Source organism: Podarcis filfolensis (assembly GCF_964270895.1).
Source record: "Podarcis filfolensis genome assembly, contig: HAP1_SCAFFOLD_127, whole genome shotgun sequence".
NCBI lineage: Eukaryota > Metazoa > Chordata > Lepidosauria > Squamata > Lacertidae > Podarcis > Podarcis filfolensis.
In genome coordinates, this window is record NW_028149446.1 from 42,775 (window position 1) to 64,781 (window position 22,007).

General features: G+C 42.6%; 1 protein-coding gene and 1 long non-coding RNA gene across 7 annotated transcripts; one reads left to right on the forward strand and one right to left on the reverse strand.

The window, feature by feature from the left end:
- The first annotated feature begins 12 nt into the window (after nt 1-12).
- On the forward strand, nt 13-21,644 carry LOC310755076 (cleavage and polyadenylation specificity factor subunit 7-like). Of its 6 annotated transcripts, none has more exons than XM_083631756.1 (10): nt 13-51; nt 562-835; nt 9,811-10,029; nt 10,935-11,038; nt 12,293-12,438; nt 16,542-16,944; nt 17,353-17,471; nt 17,560-17,728; nt 17,916-18,089; nt 19,667-21,644. In XM_083631756.1, exons 3-9 carry the CDS (start codon nt 9,838-9,840, stop codon nt 18,082-18,084), a joined length of 1,302 nt encoding a protein of 433 aa, XP_083487882.1. In that variant the 5' UTR covers nt 13-51; nt 562-835; nt 9,811-9,837; the 3' UTR covers nt 18,085-18,089; nt 19,667-21,644. The 6 variants fall into 6 exon arrangements, with proteins under 6 accessions (XP_083487882.1, XP_083487878.1, XP_083487881.1 ...); XM_083631752.1 differs by having other exon boundaries at nt 22-51; nt 562-672; XM_083631755.1 differs by lacking the exon at nt 13-51 and adding an exon at nt 69-204.
- On the reverse strand, nt 13,999-16,612 carry LOC310755083. Its single transcript, XR_014544147.1, has 2 exons — nt 16,493-16,612; nt 13,999-15,668 (listed from the first exon to the last, which is right to left on the reverse strand). It is a non-coding gene; the product is annotated as an uncharacterized lncRNA (long non-coding RNA).
- Nucleotides 21,645-22,007: the final 363 nt, after the last annotated feature.

A 22,007-nucleotide genomic window follows, 5' to 3' on the forward strand; every position in this document is an offset into this window, starting at 1 on the left:
CTCGGCAGGGAGGAAGGGGCGGGGCAACGGGAGGAGGCGCTGGCTGTAGCGGTGAGAGGAGGAGGGGAGCAGGAGGAGGCGGCCGAGGACGAGGGGGGGTGGGGGTTCGCGCGCGCGTTTTGGGCCTGCCTGGGATTGCTAGGCCTTGAGCGGTATAACGAGCCCCGAGCGGCGCCGGGGAGGCGTCGGAGCTTCGTGGCAGGGGTGAGCGCGGGGGAAGTGGGCAGCGGCGGCGGCGTGTCTCCGTCGCAGCGCGGGAAAAAGGAGGCGATGGCGGGCGCGAGCGTCCAGGCGCGCGCAGCTATGGCGGCCCGCGGAGGAGGGGAAGCGGGAAGGGAGGCGGGGGCGGCCCGGCTCTCGGGTTCTCCGCTGCCGGCGGAAGGTCCCGTCGTCCGAGTGGCACTGAGGCGGCGAGGGGGGCGGGGCCGCCTGCGCGGGATCCTCGGCGGAGCGGGGCTGCGCGGGAACGGGCCTGGGCTCTGCCGGCGGCGGCCGCGTGAGGCGGCGATCTCACTAACCTGCGTCTCCTTCCCCCTTCTCTTTGCTCTGTGACCCCCGCAGTGCGGCTCTTTCTTCTCCCCCCACCCCCGGTTCTCTCGGCGGTTCCCCTGGAGAAATATGTCGGAAGGAGTGGACCTCATCGACATCTACGCCGACGAAGAGTTTAACCAGGTGAGCGCGGCTGCGGACCCCGCTGGGTGGGCGTAAGGGCTGCGCCACCGTCTCGGCGGGATGTGGAAGGGCGGCAGGTGAGCGCTAGAAGAAGAGGCGAACTCTCCACGAGCCCCGAAACTTCGGCCCGTGCTGAGGTCTCAAAAGAGAGGTTTGTCCTCAGGTGCGTTGTTAGGCTGCTGGAGCATCCTTTCCTTTCACGGTAGAAATACGAAAATCTCTGTAGAAGCAAATTCCGTTGTGTGAAAAGTTTGTTGAGTGAGAAGTGAATAGTGTTAAATCAGCGTTATAACTGGAGATTTCCTAATAAACTCCTCACATTTGCCAATTGGTGTGGATTGTTTTACTCTACAGGAAAGAAAACATCATGAACCAAATGAATGCATGTTGGAAGAAATGTTGAATCACTATTTGTGCGTGTGTGTTTTGGAATGTATGAAGTCTTCCTTTTAAAAAAAGAAATAGGAAGTTACAGCATGATAGAAATAGAAAGTAATAGCATGTTAGTCTACGTAGTCTCTCAAGTGAGAGGTGCCTTCCTGGAATCAAGTTAACATAACAGTTGAGGATGCTGAATCTTTTAGAAATATGTAACCTGGGTCAGTGAGCAGACTAAGATGGTTGGTACAGTAGCTCCTGCATATGTGATTTCAAGTTACATAGTATTCTGTCCCATTCGCTGCACCACATTGACACAAAAAAATTAAACATGGAAACTGACAGGCAATTATGCAGTTAATCACAGGCAATACTAGCACCTTCATAGGAAAAGATCCTTCAGTTTTGTGCACACATTGCTTGCAGTACATATTCTTTATAGCCTAAAAAGTGAACAATTAAGTGATGTTAGGGGTGTAGGTAACAGCAACTTTAGTCCACCTTACAGTTCTACTTTTCATGCCTGCTTATACCTAATATTTTTTGTTACAATTATAAATTGGGTCATCTTAGTTATTGAAATGACTGTGTTTAATGGGAGAAAGAAGTGGGAAGACAGGATAACCTTTTCTGTCTGATGTATTAACTTTGTGTGAGAGTGCATTGCACTAGAAATCAAATCTGGTTTGTGGTGTATATTGTTCCCTATTGATTTCAATCCTCAAGGCTTGATTACTGTAGCACACTTTATGTGGGGCTACCCTTTATCTAGTCTGGAAGCTTCAATTTGTGCAGAATGCAGTGGCCAGACTGCTCAAAGGAGCAGCATACTACTCTGCTGCTGAGGGAGCTGTTGTGGTTGCCTGTTTGTTACCTGCCTAGGTTCAAGGTACTTACATTAATTCACAAAACCCTAAACAGTACAGGCCTTTGCAATACAATTTTTCTCTTTAATGATGTTTTATTGATGCTTTTTGCTGCTTTTATTTTTATATGCTGTTAACCACTTTGGTATATTTTGATGAAAGTGTGGATTATAAATACATAAATAAATAAATAAATAGAAATAAACACCCACATGTGTTTCAAGTGTGTGTTTATGTATTACTTTAAATAGAACATTAAGAAGGCCGTGCAATTCCATAAGCAGTAGGACTGGAACCAAACTTACACTGAACAGAATTATACTGTAACCACAGAAACATGGCAACCAGCAGCCAGTTTGTTCATAATAACTCCTTTAGTGGCATTGTTCAGTGGCAGAGCACAACAAACCACGCAGGAGGTCCCAAGAGCAGTCCCTGCCATCTCCAGATAGTGACTGACTGCTGTCTGAAGCTCTGGAGAACCTTTGCCAGTCAGTCTAGCAAATACTAAGCTATATGGACAGTGGTCTGACTTGCCTTAAACCAGCACCCGATATTCCTACAAACCTGGGCTGAGGAACGTATAGCTCCATATGCTTTAGGCCTCCCCCTGCTACCTTCTGTCCTGGGCCACATGGTTAGTGCTCAGGGATGATGGGCATTGTAGTTAAGCACATCTGGGCTTCCTACATGTGCAATACTCATAGTCCTTACTCCAGGTAAAGATAAAGCATATAGTTTATATTGTCAAGGTCCCAAGTTTGATCTTGCCACCTCCAAGCAGCAGCATTTCATCTCCATTTTGTCCCATCCTTAACTCCTGGTCACACCCATTCTTTCCTGTTGATTTATTTACTACTATGCATAAGTTTCATTTCACAAGGGTTCTAGTTTATGCTCATTGTGTATCCCTGTATGTGGTTATAGCACTAGACTGATTGGTCTACAAGAGAGGATTAATACCTATATGTCAGCTTTCCTGTATCTTGGTTTGGAATGTGTAGGAACATTTCCTCTTTTGGGTTGACGTTAGGGGTGCCCAGTGCTAATTCCCTCCAATGTCAGGTGTACATTCAGGTGTATTCATGTACATGCCATCTTGCATTCACAACTAGTGCAAAGGCACTTCACTGTTTTCAGTAATTTTGAATATATGAATGCTGGTGAAGTTGTTGCAACATCACACAGCGTTTCTGCTGCTGCACTAATTGTTTTTTCTGACTGCATGACTCTAGGTAATGACCACATTTCATCTCTGGGAGCATTAGATGGATGGATGCTTGTCTCTGGAAGGCATGGGGTGTATGTTAAATGTTCCACTTGATCAGGGAAAATTTATCGTATTCTACCTATAGTACCCCATTTTTAAATATTCTGTTCCCTATCGAGTAAAAGAAGTATAATACGAGTATGTAATGAATTAATTTTATCTATAAGAGGTTTTCATATTTCTACAATAGTTTTCTAGAGTAAAGGATTGCTCTTGTAAACTTGGTAATCTGTTCTGGCGAAGGTGTTCTACCCTGAAAAAGTTTTAATTACAACAAATCACTGGTGTAGATGACACCATTATAGCTTTCAGACAAATATGTTTTATATATTTATTTGAAATTCCTAGTTGTGGCAAGAGAAGAAACATAAAATATATTGAGGACCAAATCCTCTTGTTCAGGTATTGGTTACATAATTCAAAAACTTTATATGACTTTTGTGCACATTCATTGTGTGTGCTATGTCTATTTCCTGTAGTATTTCTGCCTACCATACACTTCATTCTGTATACCTTTAGCCACTCCTCTTTAATGTGTGCTTACCCAGTCTTCACCCATATTGGCTTGTTCCCCAGTGGATAGATTTAGGTCACATTCACAGCATACTTTTAATGTACTATGATACCACTTTAAACTGTCATGGCTTCTCCCAAAGAATTCTGGGAGCTGTCGTTTATTAAGCATGCTGAGAATTGTTAGGAAATCCCCATTCCCCTCACAGAGCTACCACAGTTCCCACAGTGGTTTAACAATCAGTCCCTCTGCATAGGGAACTCTAGGAATTGAAGTTATGGGAGGGGAATAGGAGTCTCCTAACAGCTATCAGCACCCTAAGAGTGCTTTAAATGTATTGTTTGAATGTGACCTTATCGGTGTACATGGTGAGAAAGAAAGAACAGTATTTATAGGCCTATAGTTGCTTCTTCATCATCTATTGCCAATGATGTCGTCAGCCACACTTGATCTGTTGGAGGATAAGAAGAATAGAGAAAATGTACTCCCCATTTCTTCACAGTGTACATGGTTGGAGCTTCCCTGGGGACAGGTGGGGGGGAGCGTACTCTGGCTGTGGATAGCAACTTCAACTTGGATGGTGGTGTTTTGTGGTGGGTTATTTGCTACTATGTATGGCTTATTCCCCACACTGCTCACCTTTCGTGGGGACCTGCTTACTAGTATGCATCTCCTTTTGTAAGTACAGGAGTTGAACTTCTTAGCTGTTTGTGTATTGAGCAATGAGACAGGCTGCTTTTGGAGAGCCTGAAAACATACTAAACATTGGACACCTGCCCTTTCTTCCTTTCTTTTTCTTATTTGAATCTCACCCATAGCCATAGTTGTGACATCACTGGCTGCTACACAAGTGCAAAGTTGCACCACCACAATGGTTTTGACAGATGGGAGCTATGTGCAGGTGTAAATGTTCCATTTGTGTAGGAGTAGGGCTCCTTCCCATGGTGCAAAACATGTGGGTTATCAAGTGTTTTTTCCACTGGATAGCAGGGAACTGTCTTCACATTAGATGCTGAATTCCCAGTTCATTTGCCTTACCAATCTGATCAGGTTGTGTGCATAGAGCTCATATTTTTTAATACATGTATTCCAGAATAATTTATGTACTGAGTCTTGTCACGTGTTTGGTGTGTGGCACCTTGTCATTCCACGTGCTTGTTCAAGAGTATGATTAGCTGTGCTCTTTTTTTCAGTTGGGGCTGCACCTGAACCTCTGCTTGAGGAACATGGGAAGCTGCCTTATACTAAATCAGACCATTTGTCTCTGTAGCTCAGTATTGTCTACAGTGACTAGCAGTGGCCCTATGAATTTTCAGACCAGGGTATCTCCCAGCCCTATCTGGTATGCCAGGGATTTACCTTTTGATATTCTGCATGCAGTGCTGATGCTCTACCTTTCAGCTATGGCCCAGCCCAGTCCCAGATCCTCTCTGGAGTGGGTTCTGATGTAATGGATGCTGCTGCCCATGTTATTTCCCCTCGTTTAAGAGTAACTTGGTTCCCATAGCTTTTCAATGGGTTGTCTTTGTATGCTAACCATTTCATTTCATAGTTCTGTCCCTGTGTGTTTTGGCAGGAGGGTTATTCATGCTTGTCTAACGGTGGAGGGTGTGTGCTGTTTCCTATGAGGTAGTATGATGGTTATCAATGTACACTCATGGTCCTTGGATAGAATGCTAATGAGCAACATATTTTTGTTCATTAGTTTCCTTTTCTTCCATCTTAGCAGCATTAGCAGCACACCACAACTTCACTAGTACAGTAGTATTACATGGATGTGGGAATACAGCTTTGGACCCAGATATGCAAAAGTTGCCTGTAAGCTTTCTTGTCCATAAGAGAATCCACTGAAGAACTAGAGAAGACATGACTAAATAACAAGAACAATTGGACCAAGAGCCTGTGAGCTTACTGTGTGTAGGGATTCATCTGGAGGCCTTTGTCAACTTAGAGCCTTTTCAGTTGTGGCACACACCTTATTAAATACCTTACCCAATGAGATCAGTCAGGCCTTCACACTGTTTTTAAGTAGCAGGCAGAAACATGACTGTTTAAGAAGACTTTTGACTTCTCCCCACTCTCAGTTTAATTTGTTTAATGTTGTGCCTTTATGTGATTTTCAGGAATTACTTATATTCTTCGACCTGGCATGTTAACAATTGCTCATTACCACTATTTTTTAGAATTGCTGCTCTTTTATGTTTTTAGATATTGTATGAAACTTTGTTTTGGAATCCACCCTGATTCCTTTCCCCCCCCTTAAAGGCAGGATATAGGTTTTTACAATAAATTAATAGTTGAGCCAAGAATATAGCACTGTGTTCTAGGATCAAGTTTTGGAAATGGAAATCTCAATGTATGGAAGTAGGCTAAAGATTTGATCAAAGTTTCAACAAACTATTTGTTTCCTCTGCAGATTCAGAGTGCAAACAAGAATGTGTTTCAAATGCAGCTTCATGAAAAATACACATTGTAGAGAATTCAAAGCCTCTGTGCCATGCAAAAGTAAAGAAGCACATACTGTGGCTTGGGTCCAGAGTTCCTGCAGGCAGAACTTCTCTCATTCTGTGCTCCCATTGGAGGAAAGGAAAAGCAATCTCCACTGATGCTTCCTGCCCCCTGAACAACTGCTCTGAGGCGAGGGTGTTGAGGAAGACCCTTTGGAACTGCATGGGAGGTGGCAGCAGGAGGAAATCTGGAAAAATGGCCATCTCGGCCTCCCTCCAGCAGGAGCCATCCCTTCCACAAATGAAGGGAAACTCTTGATGAAGTTTCGTGCATTTAAATTTTGAAGAAAAGGGTTGGGCTTTCCATGGAATTGAACTTTACTCTGATTGTAAAAAGAAATAAGATAGTCATATTTCAAATTTGAAAAGGGTCCAAAGTAATGAAAAGCAAAGTATGAAGCCAGTGAAATTCCAGCTGGATATTTCCTATATGGAGTCTTTTCTTACTCAAAAGGTTTTAAAACTCACTCTGAAAACTGTTTTAACAGTTCCTGATTCACTTGGAAGTACTAGGGTAGGGGTAAAACAAAAATTGACCCCAAATCTCTTCCTATACTGCTAAAAAAGAAATTGTATGCTGTCGTGTCTTTGGTTTACCAGTTGCATCTAATGGTCTTGATTCACTTTTTCAAGTTCCAATAAATATTGTTTGGCAAAAAAAGGACAAAATTGAGAGCCATCTAGGATGCAGGGAAAAACTGTGTAAATCATCAATTCTCTATTTGTGGAATTAGAAATGAATAAACTCTGGAATTCCCTCTTGCCTTGAAAAAGGGGATATCAGCATTGTAGTATCAAAAGAATGCAGTTTGAGTCTGAAGAGACACAACGTGTAGCACTGTCTCCTTGGGAACCGTGGCCAGTGGAAAGAGAATCTCTAGGTGTTGCAGGGAAGTTGCTGAAAATAAATAGGTCTGTATTATTTATTGAGACTATACTGTATTGTGTGTAGGGAAGAACTCCTGTGTCAGGCCTATTGCATGGTTCAAAAACTGCCCAGAAATACATCAAATAAAATAAAAGGTGTTACCTGTGTGAGACATGACCAGATAACGAAGAATGTGCAGGTCTTGCTCACATGAATGCTTGCAAACACATTTAACATGATCTTTGGAAGGTTTCAATAGCATCATCAACAGCCACTACCCTTGTTCCTGATGATAAGTCATCAGGAAACTACTTTGTAGTATATGTGTGGGTGGTTTTGCTGGATATGCACTGTTTTCTCCTCCCCTGTAGCTTATGTGATTCTGTTTTAGGTTCTTGGAGGCTATTGGGGACATTCTTCTGATGGTGTGGGCTTTTCATTGCCTTGCAATGGCAGTCAGTATTTGCTACAAGGCTAGAGTGGTCTTGTGCCCCTACTGTCTTAGTTTAGTTGAAAGTGAGTATCACAAGCTGTACTGTGGTCTTTACTGAGGAAATCTAAATATATTTTTCTTGATGTCAGGAAGCTAACAATAAGTAAGTTTCCAATAAAAAAAATTTTTCCCTTCCAGTAGCACCTTAAAGACCAACTAAGTTAGTTCTTGGTATGAGCTTTCGTGTGCATGCACACTTCTTCAGATACCATGCACACGAAAGCTCATACCAAGAACTAACTTAGTTGGTCTTTAAGGTGCTACTGGAAGGAAAAAAAATTTTTTGTTTTGACTATGGCAGACCAACACGGCTACCTAAGTTTCCAATCTTCTGCTTTGCAGATTTAAGAGGTATCCTAAAAATATAATTAAGTTCTGATAGCTTGAAAATGTTGAAGTGACTTGATTTTCCTATCGCCCTTTAGTATCACTGCTGTTCTTAATTGATAACATTTTGTTAGTAGTAACTTTTCTTTTTCTTATGCGTAATATCCATTCCTTATTGCAGATTTGTCTCGTACTACTATGTAAAACTACCTATTTCTACTGCTAGTAATTTTTTTTGTAGCATGTACTACTTTCTACTTGAAGACTTCCGTGTATTTGACTTTATAAAGATTGCTTGAAGCAGGAGCTGTTGTTATGTTTAAAATAACACCCAAGTTTCTCTTATTCTGGATAATTGGAATGTAACAAGCATATCACTAGTTCTATGAAACCAACAAATGGTTGTGACCTGCATCCCAATATATTTACTTTAATCCAATTTAACATACTCAGGCTAAAGCCCATTGAAAACTATGTAACAGGCTAATTGTGATTAAAAGTTTGACTGATTTCAGTAGAGTTAAGCACATCCATCTGAAATTAGACAGTGACCATGATCCAGTACATGCCAGAATTCTGATGTTCTTGATAACATAGGATAAGTAGTTGAATTCAGACCCATAACAAATGCTAGAATTTGATTGTTTATATGCTGCATGAGTTTTTGCAGTCTTGCTAGTTTAAAACATTGACGAATCCTTCAGGTGGGAAGCCATACCTTACAATAATCTGTGAATTACAGTAATAGTAATGTGTATTTGTTTTATTTATTCAGTCTATTAGTTGCTTTTTTACCAGAGGAACACAAAGCGACTTTGAGTATATAAACAGACACACATATTAAAACTGGCATAAAGGAAAAGAGGAAAAAATCTGAAAAATAACCCTGGTTTTAAAAGGCAGTACAAGCTTTATGTTCTAGCTGCTGCTGTGTATACAAATTGGGCCAGATTATGTTGCGTGGGAAGATGAAAATTTTATATACCACTCTGCATAACACTGGCATAAATATATATGTATATTTCCAGCTTCTAGATAACTTTAGGCTGACAGGAATTATACATGTGTGTGCATAATGTGCATATTCATGTATTAGAATTCTTTTACGGTGCATTTTTTTAGCTAGCAAAGGATTGCAGTGTGAATCACAGTAGACTATAACTACATTTTCAGAAGACCAGTGAAATATCATTAGAGTTCCAATATAATTGTTTGCTTCTGATAGTGACTCTTTAAGTGTTGTGAGGATGAAATAATACTGCATGATACCTAACTCCTCTGAAGAAAAATGTAGAGGCTGATTTCTGGTGGGGTTCAGTATAAATCTTGACACAACCTGATCACCTTTCATGAACAGCCTACAACATGATTCTGCTCAAATAATCCAAAATAGGGAAAGAAACCAAGAGGCCTTTCTGCCAAGTTGAGTGGCCTCTTATAGAGGTTGGTGGTTATACTATATGTGATAGTCTCCTTCACTGCATATATGCAACAAGGAAACACCCCTCATTGGAGCAGTGAGGAAAATGAGGTGGGTCTGCACACAGTGTAGATTGGGGGAGGGGGGGATGTAAAAATGTGGTTTGATTACCCAGTCCTCCACAAAGAATGGAGAGGCAAAATGTCTTGTGCAGTAATAGATGGCAGTGAAACATGCATTCTCCTCATCTCAGAGAAAATGATGGGGTGCTTGGGGCTACATGAAATAGCTAGTCCTACTATGCTCTTTGCTCTTCCTTGCAACTAGCAAAAAGAGCATGCTTCTTTTTGAGAGGCAGGTTTTACGTTATTACTTAAATTCTAGAATTTATTATTTGATATAGGTGTGCTACTATTCTGTGACGAAAAGAACTAATGTGGAGAATTGGCCCTGCTTTGCCTCTGCGTGTGCTCAGTAATATCTTGTGTCTTCTAGGACTCTGAGTTTAGTAATGCTGACCAGATGGATCTATATGACGACGTGCTAGCTGCCAGCTCACAACCTTCTGAAAGTTGCCCTAGCAGCTCCGAGCCACCACCCGAAAACCGTCAAGAGCAGTCTCCTAAGCCAAACAGCAAATCACCTGCTATCCTGTATACCTACAGTGGGCTGCGTAATAAGAGGGCTGCTGTTTATGTAGGCAGCTTCTCTTGGGTGAGTGCGTTCCATAATCGGAGCAGAAAGTAAAGGGCCTAACAAAAACAAAACATTTGTGTGGAAAGGCTGCATCTGCACTTTAATCTTACTGCAGATGCACTGTTCTTTAATAGAGTATAGAGCCCCATGTGGGTGGGTAGGTTTTATGCTGCTTGCCAACCTCAGTCCTCACAACACATTGGATAAATAACTAGAAGCATTGTTCGTTATGACACATTGCTCTGTTTAGGACATTTTTATCCTGCTTTTCTCACAAAGACTCAACAGTGGCTTCAAATAAATAAGCTACAGCAACATAGTATTCCGTACTATGCTAAAAAGCAGTGCATCTCAGAGTTGGAGAATATGATGCTCTTGCATTAGCAGGGTAACTTTTAAGAGAAGAGGATTTAACACATTTAAGATACATCAGAAAATATGATAATAGTAGAATTGAGGCCCTTAAAACGCCGTGATAGAGACATTTTCACAAAATTTTCTGTAGCTGGCATACAGGTATGAGAGTTTTCTCCTATGAATGAATCTCTTAGGACCTGAGTAAGTCATATTGGGCCTGCTGTGTCATGATTTAGGGTGTGTAGAGTGATCACTGCCCTAAGTGCATGCAGTTCTCTTTAATACCTGTGGTATGTGTTGGGAAAGGGATTGCTGCTCCTGCTCCTTCAATTACGTAGGTCTGTGTAGAACTTTCATCTTCTAGGAAGATACATGTTCACACATGTACGCGCTCACACATCTGCAGCTCCAAAAGTGACTGTAGTGGGAGGGGGTTAATCAAATGTTCCTTCATTAGACTATACCAGGAACAGTATAGGAGCTTGAGAAGGATGAGTTCTCTTACTAATGTGGGTTCTCTAAAAGGTTTCAGGTTATAATGTAATTTTCTGCTTCTTCATACATAGTGGACAACTGACCAGCAGCTGACCCGAATAATCCGTTCTGTGGGTGTTTATGATGTGGTGGAACTCAAGTTTGCTGAGAACAGAGCCAATGGCCAGTCCAAAGGGTGAGCACTCCAAGACTGCTTCATAAAAGGACCCATCATGAGGGGCTGTTATTTTGGGAGGAATGATCTAGGGACCAGTGTGGTTGATAATGGTGTGCACATAAGTCTGATTTTCTTGCTATTTTTTTAAGGTGGCCTTAGAAGTCCCTGTAACTGTCCGGTTTGGATGCCACTGCCTTCAAACTAAATGACTACTTGTTATATGTGATTCACGAAGGCGGAGGGCTCTGTCCAATTCTGCAGAGCGATCCCTTGTCAATGTGCTATTTGCTGCTGCTCTTAATGACAGCTTTAATTTGGAGGGCATGGAGCTGAAAATTCTGCACTGTTAATGACACTGTGCTTGTGGACAGCGGGGTTGGCCTGAGAAATCAATCAAATCGGGAATGAGAGAACCTTGGGCCTGTGGGCCACATCTGGCCATCAGAGGATTCCCATCCAGCCTCCACAGCCTCTTGTTCTTGGCTCCTGGGCTGGCTGTGGAGGGCAGTGTTAGAAACTGGGATAGGAATACTAGGAGCCATGTGGGTGCCAAACCAAAATGTGTAGTGGGCCATTTTTATTGCTCCCCCCCACCCCCACCAGACCAGGCAGCCCCACAGCAATAAAAATTAAAATTGCTGCTGGGTGACTCAGGAGGTTTGCAGTGTAGTGTGGCAGCAAAAGACAAGTCTTTTGCTACCTCTCTACCCTGCCAAACACCTGGTTCACCTGGCAGCAGGGCAGCAGCAAAAAACAAAGACAGACGGAGATGCTAGGCACCAAAAGTGGTGCCTGAACATCTCCATCAAGTTGCAAAAGGGCAATTGTAAAATGTGACTGGTGCCCGCTAATTTCAAACCCTGGTGGAGCGAGCTCTCTGTCTCCCAAGCTATCACAGAAATGCAGCAGATTGGAGGCACAGGAACTTCATCTGGATAAGTACTGCAGTGGGAGATAAAGGGATGAAACCCCTTGCCGGAGGGGGGCACTCACATAGGAACAAATGGGAGGTTTTCCCTCAATGCATCTGTGTGTATGCGAGAGAGATAAATGTAATGAATGGTGTGAGCTCATATGTGTGAGCAGATGAGGTGGTGAGAGAGAGGGAGTGGTGTGGCCCTGTCTAATTTTTCCTCCCATCCCACCCACCAATGCTATATAGCAGTGACATTTTGTAGACCTTGGGTGGGGGAAGATTTCTTGTCTTGGATTAGATGGTTTTCCTTACTAGAAGTTGCTGACAGTCTTCAGTTCTTTTTCCTCTGTGACCAGGTACGCAGAAGTGGTGGTTGCCTCTGAGAACTCCGTCCACAAACTTCTGGAGCTGCTACCAGGGAAGATTCTCAATGGAGATAAAGTGGAAGTGAAGTTGGCTACCCGGCAGAACCTTGCACAGTTTGAGGCTCAGGCTCGAAAAAGTAAGTTTAGATGGGGGTTGCGTTTGCTAAGTAGGGAACAAGGCAGAAATACAGGGCATTGGTTAGGTCTTAGAGAAACCTGAGGAGAGCTTTAAGCCAGAAACAATTTGGATGTGTGTGAATATCCAGGGAGTGTCCATGTATATTTTCTTTTTCTGTTGCTGCTGAGTGACGCCTAAGTAGATTTTATTATCCCCTTCTATGTTGTATGATTTGAGGCACCCTTGAAACTGAATGGGCTTAAGCTCTTGAAGCTGTTATAGCTAGGACCACCCCCAGCTCCTCTCTGAACCTTCTCCAGAATTTGTGGAGCCCTGAAGAGGTAAGGTGCCCTGTATTGGATGCAATGCTCCAGCTGGGGCCTTACCTCTTGGTCATATAATTCATTTATTATTATTTATAAAACACATATCCCACCCTTTCTCCTAAAGGAGCCCAGGGTGGCAAAGGAGGACCATAATAGATGGCCCTGTTTGTCAATTTCTGTGAAAGGTATGCTGTTGAATGTACTATCTGACTTAGTAAGTGGAGAAGAGGACAGTTTCCTCTGTTGTTTGCAGAATTAATCTGAACAGTTAGGATCCACCGTTTTGTATGATCCTGTCATAGTCTTAACTGACTATAGAGTTGCAGCCTTGTCATCTTTAGCGCAGCTGCATTTTAATAGCCTCCATGTTCTGCCCTAGAAATTGACTGAATTTCAGTGCAGAAAGTCATGTTGTTCCTATGTCCCTTATCTCCACGGGGTGTCATAGTGCCTGTGGTCCATTTCTCTGTGGTAGGAAGGTCAGTCGGTGTTGCTGAATCATAAGATGAAGCAGAGCTGCTTTTAGCCCTCATCAAGCTTTTCCCTGTGAAAAACTGCTTAAAGGGGCTTATCTTATCTTCACTAGGAGGTCGCGCTGGTGAATGGCAACGCCTGACAGTAACCATGGCACGTCACCATTTTTGACAAGGCCTTCGTAAATGACTTCCACCACTTTGTGATTCCTCGCCCAAAGGGCCTGAGAAATACAAATTTGTTGTTTTTAGTAATTTTATTTACACTCTGCCTCTCTCTAGCCCCCAAAGTGGCGAACTGTAAAGCAGACAAGTTAGTACGATAAAGAAAAACACATGCACAAGTTAAACGTTTGAAGTTCTCTTTATTGCACTCTCCTATTTATCACAAAGGAAACCTAAAAGTGGCTTCCGTTCGGTGACCATGAAGTGAATTTTTAATGTAATTCAGACACGTGCTGAGTTTGAAATATGAATGTTATTAGATTATCCCAGACTTGCTGTCACCAAGTCTCACGTGGTGATGGGAATAACAGATTTCTGTGTCCCTAATTATTGTGTGTCATTGCAATTGTATGATCATGGTTTTTTTCTTTTGAAATGTCTCTCAGCTATATTTGCAGTTAATTAATTTTGCCACATTGGGACAAGATCGCAATATGTTTCAAAATCCATCTTCTCAACATTCTCTCCATTTTTTTTTTTTTTAGTTCTTTTGATTATTGATTTCTTTCAATTATGTTTTAGATTCTCTATCTTGAATAAAGGTCTTAATTTAAAAAAATAATGTATCAAATCTCATAACATACTATAGTTGAGCTTATTGTACATTGAAATTCCAAATTAAGATGACACAGCTTTTTTTAACCTGGAGTTTTTGAAATAATATATTTTTGCTTTACGCAGACATTGTAAATCTTTGTAAATACTTCCTGTAATGCCCTTCCATATTATTGCCATCTTGGTTTGTGTCAAATAAAGTTGACTCTAAGTACAGTACTTTGGTCAGCATGGCTTGATTATTTCTCTGGGGTCAATAACTCTTCATTGGGAAGAATAAAGGAGTCATGTTTCCAGATTTAGGAAGCTTTCTGACTTTGAGGCCAAGCAACTGGCCTGGTGGAGCAATGGTGGATAGTATTAATTACCTTCCAGTACATGGGTATTGTCCCCTTGTTTTTCTAACGTTGCATTTCTTAAGAATGTCGATTTCTTAATTGTAGCCAGAAGTATTCATGACAACTGAATCTAGTTTAATTCATTAGTCAGGATCTGCTGATGTATCTAAAACTATATTGCTCTCACAAGGACCATAAGTTTTCTTCCATTCCACAGATAGTTGCTTATTTCAGTTGCTTATTTTATGTAGAAGGAGATGCAGTTTGTATTACAGATTAAGGTTCAGAGACTTCTCTACATCTACATTTTGTATTCTATGAGAATGGAAATGTTGATAATTTTCTGGATGTAGCGGAAAACACTCAGTTTGCAGTAGGTGTTCAGGAAGTAGTTCAGTGACTTAAAAGCAGCAATATGTATATAAGCCTGTTGATATTTGCCTTTATATAAAGCAACGTATACGCATATATTGCAAGGTAGTTGAGATTGGCATATTAGGTTTTAATATTTCACTTTATTGAAGAATTCTACTAAAAGAACCAAATGTTCTGCTGAGTGCATTCACTAAGCAGTAGGTTCCTAAGGTCATTATTTCAGGGGACAGGGGGAGGAGTGGGAGTTAAGCATATCTCCCAAAATTATGGGTTTTGAGGATTCTGTATAATTGTGTAGTGTTAGAATGTTCAGTTTTCCACTCATTAGAATACTTATAATAGGAAAGGAGTAGGGATAACACTACAGCCAATTAGTGATTTTACTGAAGAAGACCATTCTTGCATAATCCAGTGCTTGTATAGTGTTAGCTAGAATTTCAGACACATTTTACATAATTAGTTCAGATAATTAGATCAGTGAGAAGGCCATTCATGTACAGTTTTGTGACTGTTGCCTGCAGTTTTCAGAGGGTAGAACAATTGCTTTGTCTGCAGAAGTTTCCATATTTAATCCCTGGCATCACCATGTAGGATTGGAAAGAGTCTTCTCTGAAGTCCCAGAGAGCTACTGCCAGTCAGTGTAGACTATCCTGAACAAGATGTGTCGATCACAGAATCAGAATTGTAAATGTTCTGACTTGGATTAAGTCAACTTCCAAGTTCCTAGTCATCAAATGATAACCCATTTGTGGTGTTACGTTTGCACATTGGGCTTCCATTAACACATTGAACTCTGCTCATGCAGCATTGGATACAACACCATCTATTTTAGTTGTCACTGTACTAAAGTGTGGGTTAGTCAAATATTCCCCTTATATTCAGCATGGTTTGATTATTTTTTATGCTGTCTGTCACATTTTCGTTCTTTTCTCTTGAAGCTTCCTGATTTTGCTTTTCCTTAAATGAGAAAGTTCAATACATTTGTCTCTGATAGTATGTGATGTTCTAATCAGTTATATTAAAAATGAATATTTTAATATATCTTTATATAAAATATAACATACTGACTATGGCTGAGATGTAAACAACATAGACACCAGTTCAGATTTTCCCTTGGCTATAAGCTCAGACACTAGGTAATATTAGGTAAGCCACACTTTTTCAGCCTAAACACCTATCTAGAATCTTTGCGATAAAGATCTGTCAAGTAGGATTATTAGGTAGTTTACTGTGCTAATACATAAAGCATTTTGAACACACTGTAAGCACTATATGAATGATAAGTATTACTTGAATGCTCAAGCAAAATTTATTTCACTGAAAGTTAACAGTGTAAAATACACTCAAGACATTCTAAGACCATAAATGAAATGTTCTCCGTTCAGTTTGGACACACTGCTATTGTAAATTGTAATTAAAGTTAAGCATTTATTTAGCATGTTATGCTGCCCGTCCATCTGACTCGTAATCAGTGCATGATACAACTATCTCTGTCAACTCAGCACACAACACTTAAGAGAGCTCTTACAGGTCTCTTAGCCAAGACTGGGAATGCCCAGTTCCAGAGCAGGAAGGTATCTCTCTAGATACCTCAACATTTGCCCAAATCGACCCAAAAATCTGTGTGCACATACCAATGAAACCCACCTTTTCTCACATGTATGAGATAAGAGTTCTGATATTTGGGCAAGGTGTTATTGCAATTCAGAGGCATGATGGTTGACATGGGTGTACTTACTGGAAAGCGGGGAGAGGGTTATTTTGTCAGAAAACTGACCTACCCAACTGCTACAGTGTTGAGCGCTTTTCCTCTTCTGTGATGTCTGACAGGGGTGCCTCCGAGGGCTCACTCAAGGGATTCCTCCGACTCGGTAGATGGCCGAGCCACTCCGACAGAGAATGCTGTGCCGCCGCCACGCATTGAGAAGCCTCCTGTGTTGCCTTTCTTCAACCGCCCTCCTTCTGCGCTTCCTCTCATGGGGCTGCCACCTCCACCCATACCACCCCCTCCTCTTTCCTCAAGCTTTGGGGTTCCCCCTCCCCCTCCAGGAATCCACTACCAACACCTCATGCCCCCTCCCCCTCGACTTCCTCCACACCTCACTGTGCCACCTCCTGGGGCCGTGCCACCTGCGCTGCACCTCAACCCAGCCTTCTTCCCCCCACCGAATGCAGCAATGGGGCCCCCGCCAGACACCTATAACAAGACCTCTGCAGCATACAACCACAGCAGGTGAGAGCAAGCCCATTCCCAGGAATCTGAGAAGAAAAAAATCAAAACTAAGCAGTGCAAAGAACAGTAGCTAAGCCTCTTGTTTAGCAAGGCTGCAGACCTAATTCTCCAGGGGCTTAGTTATTTTGTTTTTATGCAAAGAGTGATGGTTCGACTAGACATGAAACCACCTTCTCGTTGGTGGTAGAAAATGCCTTGCATAGCTCTAGGGCACGACAGCTGACAACTTGGTTCTTAAAGGATGCTACTTAATGTCTGCTTTGGGGAGGGGGGCAGTACCTGGTCAACCACACATTGCTGTTTTGAAAGGCCTTGAATTGCCATGTCTATGAATAAGGAACTGTGTCATAGTTCTGCTTGAAGCTGTTTATCCTCTGTGTGTGATGGGTGTGTGTTTGTGTACTACAGCCGGGAACTGGGCCCATTGCCACCTCCTGTCAGTGAAGCTGAATTTGAAGATATCATGAACAGGAATCGAGCAATTTCCAGCAGTGCCATTTCCAAAGCTGTGTCTGGTGCCAGTGCAGGTAACCAGAGCTGGCTTTTGCTACCTCTTGCCATTTCTTGCTCCTCGCCTCACTCTTACCATGCCGCCTTTGCTCTGTTATATTGCAGGGGACTACAGTGATGCCATTGAGACCCTGCTCACAGCCATCGCTGTGATTAAACAGTCACGTGTCGCAAATGATGAGCGGTGTAGAGTCCTTATCTCTTCACTCAAGGATTGTCTTCATGGCATTGAAGCCAAGTCTTACAGCATGGGCACCAGCAGCAGCTCCTCCAGGTGAGCTTCAGGCACAGTTATTGCCAAGTCATCCAGCTACTGTCACTCATGTTGCTGATGAGCTAGTCTCAGTTGTGCTCTGGTCCCCTTCCTGGGCTTTGTACAGCCAGGTAGGAATAAGTGCTTTTGGGAGGGGAAAGGGTCTTGTTGCAGCTTGCCAGTAACTAGATACCTCATTGTTTTCCAGAAAGCGGCACCGGTCTCGGGATAGATCACCCAGTCGGTCTCGTGAGAGCAGTAGGAGGCACCGAGACGTCGTCCATAATGAAGATCGGCATGAGGACTATTTCCAGGAAAGAAGCCGGGAGCATGAGCGACATAGAGACAGGGACAGAGAAAGAGACCGACATCACTGAGAGAAGTGAGAGATGTTTCCAGGGTGCTTTACCTTTCCCATCCCCTCCAGCCCTACCCAGTGTATTTTCCTTTCCGAAAAAAGCACCCTTCTCTTCAAGTTGAGTATCATCCCTCTTGTAGATGCTAGCTAGGTAAGATTGATTTCCCTTATGCTCTGGAAGACTTTCCATGGCATAATCTCATACTTCTCTTCAGTGAGTGGACTGGTCGTGCATGGATCTTAAGCTACCAGGGCAAATACATATTGTATTGTGTTCTCCATGCAGTATGTTCTGCTAGGTAAGATTTTTTCAAAAATAAGGGAGTTGTCTGCTCCCTGCTTGACTTGCACTTTGAGTACATACTTGAGCTGTTTATTTTCTAACTTAGTAGATTTATAGTATATTCAGCTGGGCTCTGAATAACTATGTGTCTCAGGCCAACTATGCAACTTTGTTAGGGTACTTTTCCTTACTCCTTGTACTGTGACCAGTGGATTGCCATATTTTTTGCTCCATAAGACACACTTTTTTCTTCCTAAAAAGTTAGGGGAAATGTCTGTGCGTCTTAGGGAGCGAATGCATGGTCCCTGGAGCCAAATTGCCCAGGGGCGAAAAGCAGATCATGCTTTTTTTTTTGAAAGAGGGAAGTGGGTGTTGAAACAAAGCCGCTGATCGGCAAGCGATCAGGAGGGAGATAAGAGATGCTAGCAATAAAGGAGGCTGCCTGGGGGCGGGGAAGGTAAAGACAGCAGACTTGCAAGGAGAGGAGACAGGAAGACTAAAGCAGTGAGGTTTAAATTAGAAGAAAAGGAAAAGCAAAAAACTGCTTCAGCTAAGGAAAAGACACTAAGGCAAACAAGAGGGAAGGGAGTGTTGAAAGGAAGCAGTGGTTACAAATCACGGATCCACATGGATTCTCAGGATTTTTGCATTGGGCTACCCCAAACTCACCGTCAAATCACATGTCTATGGCCACAGCATAAACCACAAAAATCATACATCCACTGTTTCGTTCAGAATTTTTTTTTCTTGTTTTCCTCCTCTAAAAACTAGGTGCATCTTATGGAGCAAAAACTACGGTATTTCTATAGGTTAGAATCAGATGCTTGGTAAATGTGTCAAGGGCCCAGTCTATATATTGCAATTGCAAAAAAAAGAGTTCAGATCTTTTATTCCAAGGGGGCATCACAGACAGTATTGGTAGAATAACTTCTCTAACTTGAAAATTAGCCATTTTTTTCCAATGACAATCTGCCTTGGGTGCCCTGGAATAAAAAGTGGAGTAGAAACTACAAAAATAAGTAAAACATAGCCTTGCAATCTCACCACCCTCTTGCTTTCTGAATGTGACTAGCACCTAAGGTGGCGATGAGTCTGACTTGAGAGTAAGTGTGATTCAGTGGGTAAAGTGCTGAGCCTAGTCCAGTTCAACCATGAGCTAAGACAAGCCTGTAGCTTTGGTTCCCCATTGCATGTGGAAATAACTGTGAATTCCCCATGGAGTTACAGTCCAAGGTTAATAGGCAAAATTCTCAACAAACCTCTTTGAAAGTGCTATAGAACTTACTAGTGTTTCCAATTTTGTTTTGTCTCTTTCTAGGAGCGTGGGAAGCATTCAGTGTTTTTATGGACTCTTATCTCCTCTCCTTAATCAAGACTAAAATATGGAGGCTTCTCCACCCCCTCCTCCCCACTGCCCTCTGCTCTTTCCGGACCCCTTGGAAGGGACTTTGCCTGCAGAACTCCATCTGGCACACCATGGTATTGGGACCTGAGCTCTGCCTGTGTGCTGTCGCTGCTGCTTGATGGAGAAGCACTGAATGACTTGGAGGGTGGGAGGGGTTGGTTGTCTGAGCCACCGTGACCAGGGGGCCACTTCAATCCATGGATTCTTGGACCCAAAGAGAATGGTGCTTTCCACAGAGGTCTCTCGCCTCTTTCCTTTCCGTGGCTTTTTTAGGAGCACTGGGGAAGGAGCCCATCCAGCTCGTCTCCTGCGAGAAAAACTGGTGCTTCAGCACAGTATGAGATGTCTGACCCTATTCTTCCTGGAACTCGTGTCCACGATCCACACTGCATTGTTTTCTTAGGCATCGAGGCATCCATTCCTCCTTAAATCTGATCCTTCTTCCAAAGCAGCTTCAGTCTCGCCCTCCAGCACCGTTGTACACAGCTTAGAAAACAGTATTTCCCTGTTAGGATGGAAGGCAGGCTGGCTGCTTCTTCGGGTCACCCCTCTTCTCCCTTCCTCCTTTAGTTGTGGGAAAATGTCACCTCCTTTCTACCTGGCTTCTTCTAGAGGGGCCTGCGTTGGTCAACCGGCTCGCAATGTTGAACTTCCCTTAAAAAATAGATCTGGCTACTGCAGGTCCGCTTTCCACTGATTTGCTAACCATTTTCCTCGCTTTGTTTCATGCAATAGCTGCTCCAGTTGTAACTTCTGATGTAAACCTTTGTTTCTGGGGCCAGCCCCTCCCAGATTGCCACCTTCCTTGTTGTAGAGGAAGTGTTGTGAACGGAGACCATAGAATGGAAAGGGGCAAAGTCAAGCTGGGGCTACCTGGAAGTTACTGAATGCAGCACACCCTAAGCGTTTTTAAAATTCTATGTGATGTACTTGTTGAACGTGTTGATTTAAGGTCCAGAGCTTTCCTTGGCCCCTGCCTCCTTTTAAAAGGAGTTCCTTTTTGGAGTGGTTCACTCATGAGTTTGCTTCAGATAACACCATACCTCACTGATCTCTGGCATGCCAGTCTAGGGAGACGATTAGAGGCAGTGGGAGGCGTCTCTTCACACCACCATATTTAGCTGTGTTATGTAATCGTAAGTAGGGTTTCTGGAGCCACTCTAGTCACCAGGCAGCCCTTTGAGACCAGTTGCGGCAAAAACCTGCTTGTTCGGAGCATTATGGGACAAAAGCACCTGCAGAGTTCTTGATTAAGCTCTCATCTTTGAGTTGCAGCCCTTCGGGTGTTCATTTTCAGCTTTCATTGCTCCATCCTAGCCTGAGCACCCAGTTACTTAAAATCAAGGTAACACGTTACACCCTGGAATATGCAGTCTCCAGCAACTGGATCTCAGTAGTGAGGCCAAGCATCTGTTGTGTTCATGAACACTTAATGTGATTGTTCAGCTGCATGGTGAAGCCTCCCTTGTAGAAGGACCCTGTTTTGTCTCACAGAACAATGTTGTGGCCTAAGGCGGAGGGGGTGGTGTCTGGCAAAGGATGTTCTTGTGTGATGTGGCACCTCCTTTTGTACTGTTGATCACAGAGGTGCTCAGCTCTAAATGTGGTTTTTTAAAAAAATAAAACGGGGAAAGTTGTGTAAGCAATGGAGTGACAACTTAAACTGTAAAATATATTAAAAATTAATGATTGGAAAAGTTGCTTTTTACATAATGGACATTTTTAGTTTGTTTTGAAATAATGGAAGTAAGAAAAGAAAGAAATGAAACAACAGAAACATAGCCTTGGTTCCTCTCAACTCACCCACCCCTGTTCTTCGTGATTTGATTTGTTTGTCTTTTTCTGATAGGTTGGAAATTGTGTAATAAACTTGATGATATTGTCAATCTTTTATACTGCATTGTATGGCTTCTTTTCATTTTGTAACTATTTTGAATGCTGGGTGAGCTGTTTTCTAGAATCTCCACTAAATATGAGCGGGGGGCAGGGGGGATGGAAAAGAAGATAGATAAGACAGGTGCCATATTTTGGCTGGGTAGTAGCCCTTGTACAACCATGGTGTTATGTATTGCTAAACTAGTTCCAAAACCACTTTATGTACACAGATTAAAATGATTTTTTAAAAGCTTCTATCTCTCAGTCATCTCCATTTAAAGGGGAGTGTCTGGTAGCAAGCCAAGGAAAGATTTGAGACCCTTGAGAATTTCTGCCAGTGTGAAATCAGTACACTGAATGAAGATTCGATGCTCAGCAT

Excerpts from the sequence above, each read along its gene's own strand:
- LOC310755076 (XM_083631752.1), top strand. The coding sequence starts at position 619 with ATGTCGGAAGGAGTGGACCTCATCGACATCTACGCCGACGAAGAGTTT. Across the intron at positions 11,039-12,292 it reads GCCAATGGCCAGTCCAAAGG|GTACGCAGAAGTGGTGGTTG; the intron begins GTGAGCACTCCA and ends CTCTGTGACCAG. Across the intron at positions 17,472-17,559 it reads TGTGTCTGGTGCCAGTGCAG|GGGACTACAGTGATGCCATT; the intron begins GTAACCAGAGCT and ends GTTATATTGCAG.